Source organism: Myxocyprinus asiaticus, chromosome 37 (genome assembly GCF_019703515.2).
Source record: "Myxocyprinus asiaticus isolate MX2 ecotype Aquarium Trade chromosome 37, UBuf_Myxa_2, whole genome shotgun sequence".
Lineage (NCBI taxonomy): Eukaryota > Metazoa > Chordata > Actinopteri > Cypriniformes > Catostomidae > Myxocyprinus > Myxocyprinus asiaticus.
The window spans coordinates 7,927,082-7,936,919 of NC_059380.1; the positions used below are offsets into that span (position 1 = coordinate 7,927,082).

General features: G+C 37.1%; 1 protein-coding gene across 1 annotated transcript; it reads left to right on the forward strand.

Moving 5' to 3' along the window:
- Positions 1–5,342: 5,342 nt before the first annotated feature.
- Positions 5,343–9,150, forward strand: LOC127427798 (protein snail homolog Sna-like). The gene is made up of 3 exons (XM_051675582.1): positions 5,343–5,588; positions 5,958–6,467; positions 8,042–9,150. The coding sequence occupies exons 1-3, from the start codon at positions 5,513–5,515 to the stop codon at positions 8,224–8,226; spliced, it is 771 nt and encodes a 256-aa protein (XP_051531542.1). The 5' UTR covers positions 5,343–5,512; the 3' UTR covers positions 8,227–9,150.
- The last annotated feature ends 688 nt before the right edge of the window (positions 9,151–9,838 follow it).

Here is a 9,838-nt window from a genome sequence, read left to right on the forward strand (position 1 = left end):
CAGTATTAGATCGTTCTACAGTAAATTGATATACTTGTTGGGCAATTACTATGCATGGTTTATCCAATTAGCACACATTCAGCATACTAACATTCACTGTATTAGCTTGTTCTAGCTAGTACTAGCTAGCTAGGTTCTCTCTACTTGAAATATTTAAGTTGTGCCTACATAGTGATTTTATGTTAAGCCAAAGAGTTAAATTTCAAGTACCATTAAAATTCATGAACATGCAAGAGTAGTACAAAATCAAAATCTGACAGTTCTGCTTACTTAAACTTGTAATTTATTAACTTAAAAAAATTGATGTAACTGATTACCTCACTTTTTTGTGTTCTGCTAACTTATTTGGGTTTACAGTGTACAAAAAAAAAAAAGTGTTTTTGGTCAGCAGCTCATCAAGACACATTCAGATTAGGAAGTACTATTTAAGACTGGTAGCCAATGACATTTGTTAATGTGGCCACAAACATGACATGAATCCTGGGAGTGCATTGTTGAGCCCCGGACCCATGCTCCATTGTTTGTGTCCATCTGTCGCTCCCAAGAGGGGGTGTGCCAATAAAATAATACCAATATTTTTCTTGGTAAACTCAATACTCCAACATGCGGAACTTGGTTCTAATCTACATGGTTCTAATGCTCAATTCACTTTTCAAAATGTATCAAAAGACCATTTGTGGATGATTTCTTTGGCCATTTGATGTTTGGCCATTTCATATTGAATACTAATCATTCAGAGAGGGGTGCAGACAAAAACACAGCAGACACTGATTTATCAGCAATAGGATTGTACATACACACTAACTAAAATAAAATGTCCAGCAGAGCAAGTGTAAGTGGCAAATACTTTAGATATAACATATATATATATATATATATATGGTTTGTTTATAACAGAGAAATATGGCGTAAGCATATTTAACCTAGGGAGGATGTACAAGTAATGCATCTTGCATGGCTATTTGCTCCCACATGTAATGAAACAATCGCACAATATTGATTAATGATTCATTTTCAAAAATGAATCGAAAGATTCCTGGATTCCATTTAAAGAGGACGATTCTGCAGATCCTAACGTTCAGCTATATTTACACGTACAGGTGACAGTTCCTGTCTAATTAAGCGAGAAAAAGTTCAAAACTGTAGATATATGATTAAATATGACATTATCGAAAGATTTTCCCCCTCCCTAATTTCTATCAACGAACCAATTTCACAATGATGCTTGGATTTGGACAGTTCTACTCTCTGACATCACAGTGCTGGAGATAAACACATTGTATCGACTGCAGCATATTTTTTCTGTAAATGGAAAAGGTTTCAACTGCTATAGATAAACAATTAAACAAAATAACACATATAGATAAAAAATAAGGTTTAAGTAATAACATACCTGCTTTAGTTTTCCGACTTTTCTTAAAAATATATATTTGGTAGTAGTGTATTCTGAGGTAGCTAGCTACAGACTTGTGGTTTCGTCTGCAAATAATAATAATAGCGCAGTATATATTTTGACAAACAGCTGATAATAAAAAAACAACAACACGAGCCGTGTGGCCACGCCCATTGGTGAGCGCTAGTCCAATAAGATTTGTACACAAACCGAGAGGTGGAGCCATAATTTAACCGTCGTATTATCTGTTTTTTCATGCATCTCTGACTGGGGAACGGTTCTTAAGTTTTAACTATAATAAGGTAGGAGATGGTCACACTGATTCCAGGTCAGTTATGGAGGCAGAGAGTTGGACAAATCGAGGGGGCGTATTAACAAAATTTGAAAACTGCAGAATGTGTAGCTTTAACGGTCTCTTGGAATTACATGGACAAGGGGAAGTTATAAATATTATTATTAAAAATATTTTACGCGATTTATCAGAAGGGAGCATCGCTATGTTAAATTGTACACATCTTTCATTGTTTTAATTAGAAGTTCATTTTTTGCCAAATAATACAATAGAGTGTCTTGCCATCCATATTGATGAGAAATGAATTTGTAGTAATTACACAAAATCCTTTTTATTAATGTAGCACAAATCTGGGACTTTATGCCCATGGTAGAGAAAAGATGAAAAGAGAGACATTGTGGACAAAGTCTCTCTAGCAAGTCAGTTCACTGTCGGCCATATTTGGAACGCTCTCGGGAGGCTATTTCCAGTCATGCCAGTGCAACTATTATCTGCTTGAATGGGGAAAGACCGAAATCTCAAAAACGAGTGGTCAAGCATCAGCAATCAAATTAGATGTGGTTAGAAACATAAATTGTGCTTCTTTACCTCATATTACGCTAAAAACACGAACATTTCCCGGCTTGTACAGCTAATGCGCATGCGCGTTAGCGAGTTGATTGACAGGAGATATCTGTATCTAAGCGGTGATCGGCTCTTTTACCTGTAAAGCGGGACTTCTTTTCTTCATCCGTTTACCGTTAGGCGTTCCAATTTCTCCCATTAATTTAAATAATAGTGGCCTGTCTCTGCTAAATAATCTCTGTTGTGGAGCACAAACTACCAGGAGTGCATCAAAAAGGAGTATTTCATGGTGATTCTGTTCTTTCATTACAACGACATTCTGAGTTTAGAACTTCATCATACACAGAATTACAATGTGTTCAAAATTGTGCACAGACATAAAGGCTGTATAATACTGTAAGATACAGTGCATGTTTATGACTAAATTAAAGCAAATAAATAAAATAGAAAAATGTGGATTAGTGATGCTTCTTGTCACTGGCCAATGTCTATTCAGAGTTATCTACTATGGGAATATGGTAGTTATATTTTAAAAATAACTTGGTATTTTGGGTCATTCCTACATTTTGGTGCATGCCTGTTGTCCCCAGTACAAGTATATGGTGATTAAAAGTTATTAAAATTTTAATAGGTTTGTTAAAAAGAATAAAGATCTTACACACACTGCTGTGAGCCTTGAAGTCAAGATGTAAATAACTAAAATCTTTTTGTTCTTCAATACATGGGCGTTTTGTCAAATATTATTACATACCTCGGGTCTTTAGCGGCCGGACACATGAATCTATTACAAATAAATCTACAAAATGCCCAGATAGTGAAACATTTTCAAAATACTATCAAGACAATTAGAAAATAATTATAATATATTTTCATGTTTATTTTTCAGATTTCAAAGAGATAATGCAGCAAATGATAGAATGGGATTCTTTACTTTCATGCTCACATTTTATGAGACGCAACTGGCTGTCAAACCCATTTTGAGCTACACATAAAACATAAGCTACACATATTTATTTTCTAAAGCACTTTTTTTAGTCCAAATAGACATACAACAGAATTTCAGTAGTAATTAGTACACCCAAATGGCAATAGCCATATTGTACTGTTCATGTACTTGCTATAGTTTACTTCCATGTTGTTTCTTCATCAATCAGCAATGCAAAATCAAGTCAGTCACTGAAACAACAGTGCCACCTTGAGGAACAAATAAAATGGATAATAATTATGTGTTCAAGCAAATGGGATAATGCTAATTCACCATTGCTGTGCAGAAAATCAACAGGATATAGTAGTAATTTATATGAATATAGCAATAAGTTGTCTTGTAGTAAACAAAGAAATAGTATTTATGTGATAGTAAACTTATACAGATATTAAATAATCACAAAAACATTACATAACACAGGTCACTAACGACCCTGTTCACTATAATCAAGCAATAAGTAAAATAATGGTCGAGGAATACTAAAGAGAAGGTAGCATAACTCCAAAAAATGGATGATATAAAAGGGGTGGAATGAGGTCCCGGGTCACTAAAGACCTGATGTATGCATTTAAACATTAATTTAGTGCACTAGTGTCATTTCTTCATGTCCCAAAAGCTGCTTGTCAAACATCTTGACAAAAACAAGTGCTAAATCATTGGATTTATTAATTTTTTTTTTTTTTTTTCATACAGTTAAGTGTTTGGAATTGCATTATCTCTCTAACATGTATTCCTTTGTGGCAAATATGTCATTTTATGCTGATATTGGAGGTTTTTTGTGTGTCCCACCCTGTTATGTCAAGACACCGTGACCTTTAATTCTTTGTTATGAAATGATGTCACACATTGGACATGTTGGAGCTTTTTGAAGTATGTAACTTTTCTGTTTTATTGATGTTTTATCTGAATTTTGTGATGGTATGTGGTCAAAAATAACAATGTTGAAAGAAGATATGAGAAAATAAATGCCATTCAAACATGTCTATATATTTATGTTAAAAGAAATCATATAAGTTTACAATTATGTTAGCTTCAGTAGATATTCACCATTTAGTGGCTAATTTTCCCCACTGAATGTCCACACTGACCCTGCCCATTTAAGCAAATGGACATCTGAATAAGTTATTTAGCTTGACCTGTATGACTTTAACATTTTTATGATGAAACATAAAGATACTTCTAAATATGTTTTGTTTTTCAAAAGTTTGTAGGAATAACCATTTTATCACCACAAGGGAGAGCCATAACCAAACTTGTTGTTCACACACACACACACACACACACACACACACACACACACACACACACAGTTAATTATATTTAAAAAATACTTTTTATGCATTTCAATTTTATTACAAAATTCCATCTAAATGAATTGCGTAATTTAAAAAAAAAAAATTAAACCTACAAATATTTATTATTTATTTTTAAAGATTCATTTTTGATGGAAAATTTGTAATAAAATTGAAATGCATAATTTTTTTTTTTTTTTTGAATGCACCAAACAGCCCAGTCCAGTCCAGTCCCATCCTGTCATCTGCTGAATGACTGTAGGCTATTGTGCACTTATGAGTTATATCAAAGTCAGCTTATGAACTTCTCCAGAGCCCATACATTTTATTGCATGATGTATTATGTTCCTCAAATTAAATAAAGCTTCGCGTTTTGTTCCCAAACGTTCCCTCAGCACAGGTGGTTTTTAATAGGAAGTAGAGAAGACATTTATATGCTATACTAACCTCTTTTTTATTTTTATTTTTTTACCTTCGTTGTGTGGACCTGACGCCAAAAGCTCCTTCACAAAAGCCTTCATTTAAATGAACAGTGGTCTGGCATTTTGCACACATTTGCTTAAAGCAGGAAGTAAACAATGCATTTAGAATGGCTCATTTACATGATCTTGATAGTCACGAATTAAACCATTCTTGTATGTGTATTACCTGCGCTTTGGATCATTCACACCTAGGCAGCAGTCAAGTGCTGTGAGCAATTCCATTGAAACACTGACGACACCGATGGCTGTAGGCTGTTCTTTAGGGCGGGTCCAAATGCACGTATACCCACTTACTCTGTCAGACTATTTTAAATAAGTACAGACTCACTAATTGTAGTCCATTGCTACAGATTCGTGAGGTCTGGCGAGGTCGATTCATTTTATGTTTCCAGTACGGACTTCTCCTTAAGATTTTTCCAGTGGAATATTTCGGCGAGAATTCCACCCCCCCGCCCCCTCCCCTGAAAATAACTGGACTGGAGTGCTAAAACTTAAGAGATCAGCATGCCTCGCTCTTTCCTGGTAAAAAAGTATTTCACCAGCAAGAGGCCAAACTACAGCGAGTTGGAATGTCAAAATGGTACGTTTTATTTTTTATCCTTTTTAAAATAAATCTGCCAAATGTAAACAGTTTAAAGTGCACGATTGTATAGATTTGGGATGGTGTTTTGAAGAACGGGGTGTTGCATACAGACATAAGAACTGTTTCGTTCCTTGATTTTCCCTTTAGACAGTGTCGTTTCTTTAGTGACTCTGATTGCATACGAGATGCACATGTGTTTTCTGGAGTTTCTAATCTCGTTGCAGCTGTTGTGTATTTTGAATAACATATAATCCTACTTGCATGCTTTATGAAGTATGATAATAAGCCAGAGACCATAAGTCTATAATGGTTGTAAATATGGGACTTATTTTTTTGTCTCTCTTACTTTCTTTTCTTGCACATCAGATACTTTGCCAGACAGATACCCACTTGCAGAACTCCCAGCAGTCAGCAATGACTTCCCCGTGACTTGCTTGACCACTGGACTGGTTTGGGACGTCACCTTGTTACCTTCCCTGCATGATCCCACATCCCCAACCACCCTCTCCACTAGCCAGGGCCCACTGGACCTCAGCTCGCCCTCCAGTGTCAGCTGCAGCAGCAGTGGGGAGGAAGATGAAGGACGCACATCAGATCCACCGAGCCCGGATTCCTCAGACACATACCACCCACAACAGACGAGCAGACCGAGACGAAGCACCAAGAACAGGGCAGCGCAGAGGGAGGACAAGAGCGACGCCCCTGTCCCCGCCACCCGTCCAGCCTTTTTCTGCAAGCACTGTCCCAAAGAATACAACAGTCTTGGTGCCCTGAAAATGCACATCCGCTCACACACACTACCATGTGTGTGTCCCACCTGCGGAAAAGCCTTCTCCCGACCCTGGCTGTTAAGAGGACATATTCGCACACACACAGGTAATCAAATATTTTAAAAGAACCTTAAACATTGTCCCCCTCCTTAATATGTTTAGGCTTATTCCATGAGTTACTAGTTTTGTACGGTTTTGCATTCTTTTTGTTGATGTTGCAGAGTAAATGTCTCCCATTTTGTTTGGGAAGTCTCTAAAATCCCATTACTCAATAGGAATATTCTGGGTTCAAAACAAGTTAAGCTCAATAGACAGCATCTGTGGCATAATGTTAATTGCCACAAAAGCTAATTTGGACTTGTCCCTAAAAAAATATAAATATATATTTATAAAAATAAAATTATATATAAAAAAATTTATAAATCTGGGTTACAGTGAGGCACTTACAAAGGTGGTCAATAGGGCCAATCTGTAACCATTAAAATACTCACTGTTTCAAAAGTAAAGCCGTAAGACGTAAACAATGTGTGTGTTAATGTGATTTTAGTGTGATACAACTTCATTGCCATGGCGACGTAACGCCATATACCTTAAAACGACTGTAAAAACGACAATTTAGACAACTTTCCAATTCTAATAATACAAACGTTTTAACAGAAGAATTAATGAAAGTGCTTTTATAACATTATAAGCTTCACATTTCTGTCTTTAAACCCTCCAAAAATTGGACCCAATTATTAAACAATTCCATTGTAAGTGCCTCACTGTAACCTACATTTTTTATTTTTTATTTTTTCTCCCCCTTTTCTCACCAATTTGAAATTTCCAATGCACTGTAGGTCCTCATGGTGGCGTAATGACTCGCCTCAATCCGGGTGGCGGAGGACGAATCTCAGTTGCCTCCGTGTCTGAGACCGTCAATCCGCGCATCTTATCATGTGGCTTGTTGAGCATGTTACCGTGGAGACATAGCGTGTGTGGAGGCTTCATGCCATCCACCACGGCATCCACGCACAACTCACCAGGCGCCCCACTGAGAGCGAACCACATTATAGCGACCGCGAGGAGGTTACCCCATGTGACTCTACCCTCCCTAGCAACCGGGCCAATTTGGTTGCTTAGGAGACCTGGCTGGAGTCACTCAGCACACCCTGGGATTTGAACTTGCAAACTCCAGGGGTGGTAGTGTAACCTACATTTTTGCTGTTTTAAAGAAATGGAGCAACAAGTCGAAATACATTTTTGTGGTAATCAACATTATGCCTCAAATGCTGTTGAGCTTAACTTGTATTGATCCCGGAACATTCCTTGCACGCAACACTACTAGTTTACTGATGGACTCAGTCCCGCAAATAAGCCCTCAATGGAATTGTTTTTCATTGATCACTCATTGTGTCGACATCTTCTTTAAACAATGACACAATAGAACAATCTTATCAATCACTAGTGTGAGAGCAGAGATAAGCGGTGATAAGTTGATCAAGAATGCCAGGGAGCGCTTGTCATCATCCTGCTGAGTAGCCACTTGTTTGTGTACCCAAAAATCAACATGTTATTGATTCAATCAGTGTAACTTGTGACTGTTAGTGACTGCGCTCTGCAAATTTCTGGGTTATGTTTCTGTTTAGAAAGTCAAAGAAAATGAAATAACATTTCTAATTGCTCTCATTTGTTTCTCAGGCGAACGTCCATTTTCCTGCCAGCATTGCAATCGCGCCTTTGCTGACCGATCAAACCTGAGGGCGCACCTGCAAACCCACGCAGACGTGAAGAAGTACCAGTGTGGCACCTGTTCTCGTACCTTCAGTCGCATGTCCTTGCTGCAGAAACACACCGCAACTGGCTGCTGCCCCTCCACAGCTTAAGGACGCTTATGAAAGAAAGTGGAAAAGCAACATTTCTGTGTTGCCAGGAGGTGCTAATAGGACATGATGCCTTGTGAGATAATTATTACTGTCTGCCTCTCTTCTCAACAACCACACGTACATGCAATACGGGACCGGAGAAGTGCAACACAACTGAAACATTCAAGAGAACTTCTTAAACAAAACATGGTTGATACATTCCCTATTGCTAGATCAGTTTTGGACTTGTCTTTCCCAACCAAAATATTACAAATGAAGGAATTATGAGAGTTGTGCTGCAAATTAAAGAGTAATAGCTGTCCTAAAATGCCTCTTGGTGCCATTCGGCTATGAGTACTGAACCAGGGACAGCTGCTGCCAGGTTGGGGGTGGACTCACTATGGTAGGGTATGTCTCTCAGCATGACATACGCACATACAAAACATATGCACACAGACAGACAGCTGTTCTGTGGTGCGGAGGCAGTGTGCTAACAGGTGTCCTGGCCCTGACCATCACATCTCTGATAACATGTGGCGTCTGCCGATTTATCTAGAAACACACTTGGGAAGAGCCATAAAGGAGCAGAGCTGACTTTGGTTTTAGTGGAGATGTAACCTGCATGTGCAAAATGTTGCTTGATCTCATCACTTATTTTTACTTTTACTGCAGAGCACAACTGTTTTTACCACCCTCCCGCTCCTTTTTCACTCTTCCTTTTGTTGTATCTGGGGACTTAAAGAGTTTTAAAATGCACTCCAATTTACCAAAGAGTATTGAACTCCTGTCATTTTGTTTTAAAACTAATGATTGAAAAATGTGCTTTTTGTAATTTAAAGATGTTTTCTTGTACCTCGATGTTTTTCTCGTGATGAGCGAAAAACACTTTCGATTTTTATCTGATGTGAAGAAAAATAAACTACATTCTTCTGTCCACAATCATAAGGACATAGTGGCTGTAATTTGTTGCTATGTATTGACATCAGAAACTGTGCATGAAAGGTTTTCTTGAGTTCTGTGCAATTTTTTTCCTTTTTTTTTTTTTTTTTCATATTTCATCTTTCTCTGTATTTGTCCAAATCATTTCCATCCAATATCCATCCAATAAAATAATTTAAGCTTATACAAAGACTTTAGATGATTCATGCACTCAAAAAATAATTTATGCATTTTAAGTTAAAATTCCATCAAACTGAATTGAGTAATCTTTAATAATAATAAAAACTAAATATTTAAAATGTATTATTGATTTAATTTAATTAAACATTACACAATTCAATTTGATGGAATTTTGTTATGAAATTGAAATATGTAAAGCTTAAAAATAGGCTAAAATATTTTTATAAGTGTTTACACTCATTTTGGATTCGCTAGAATTTTACAAAAAGTGGGGAAATAGGAAAATACTCCAAGGACTTGAGGTGTCATACTGCCTATCTGACAACTCGCACTATTTGAAGCTGTTGAAATGCATTAATAGGAAGAATGGTGCTTCATTTCCCATGAATAGATGTGACTCACTGGTTTGTAACTGTAATGTTTGCTGGGTGGCAGGTGAACAGGTGAATGCACTTTGACAACACAGGGACAACCGCATGCACCTGCCCCACACAATAACACCTGTCGTACTGCA

Coding starts and splice junctions, on each gene's coding strand:
- LOC127427798 (XM_051675582.1), top strand. CDS start 5,513: ATGCCTCGCTCTTTCCTGGTAAAAAAGTATTTCACCAGCAAGAGGCCA. Junction 5,589..5,957: donor CGAGTTGGAATGTCAAAATG/GTACGTTTTATT, acceptor CTTGCACATCAG/ATACTTTGCCAGACAGATAC. Junction 6,468..8,041: donor ACATATTCGCACACACACAG/GTAATCAAATAT, acceptor TTTGTTTCTCAG/GCGAACGTCCATTTTCCTGC.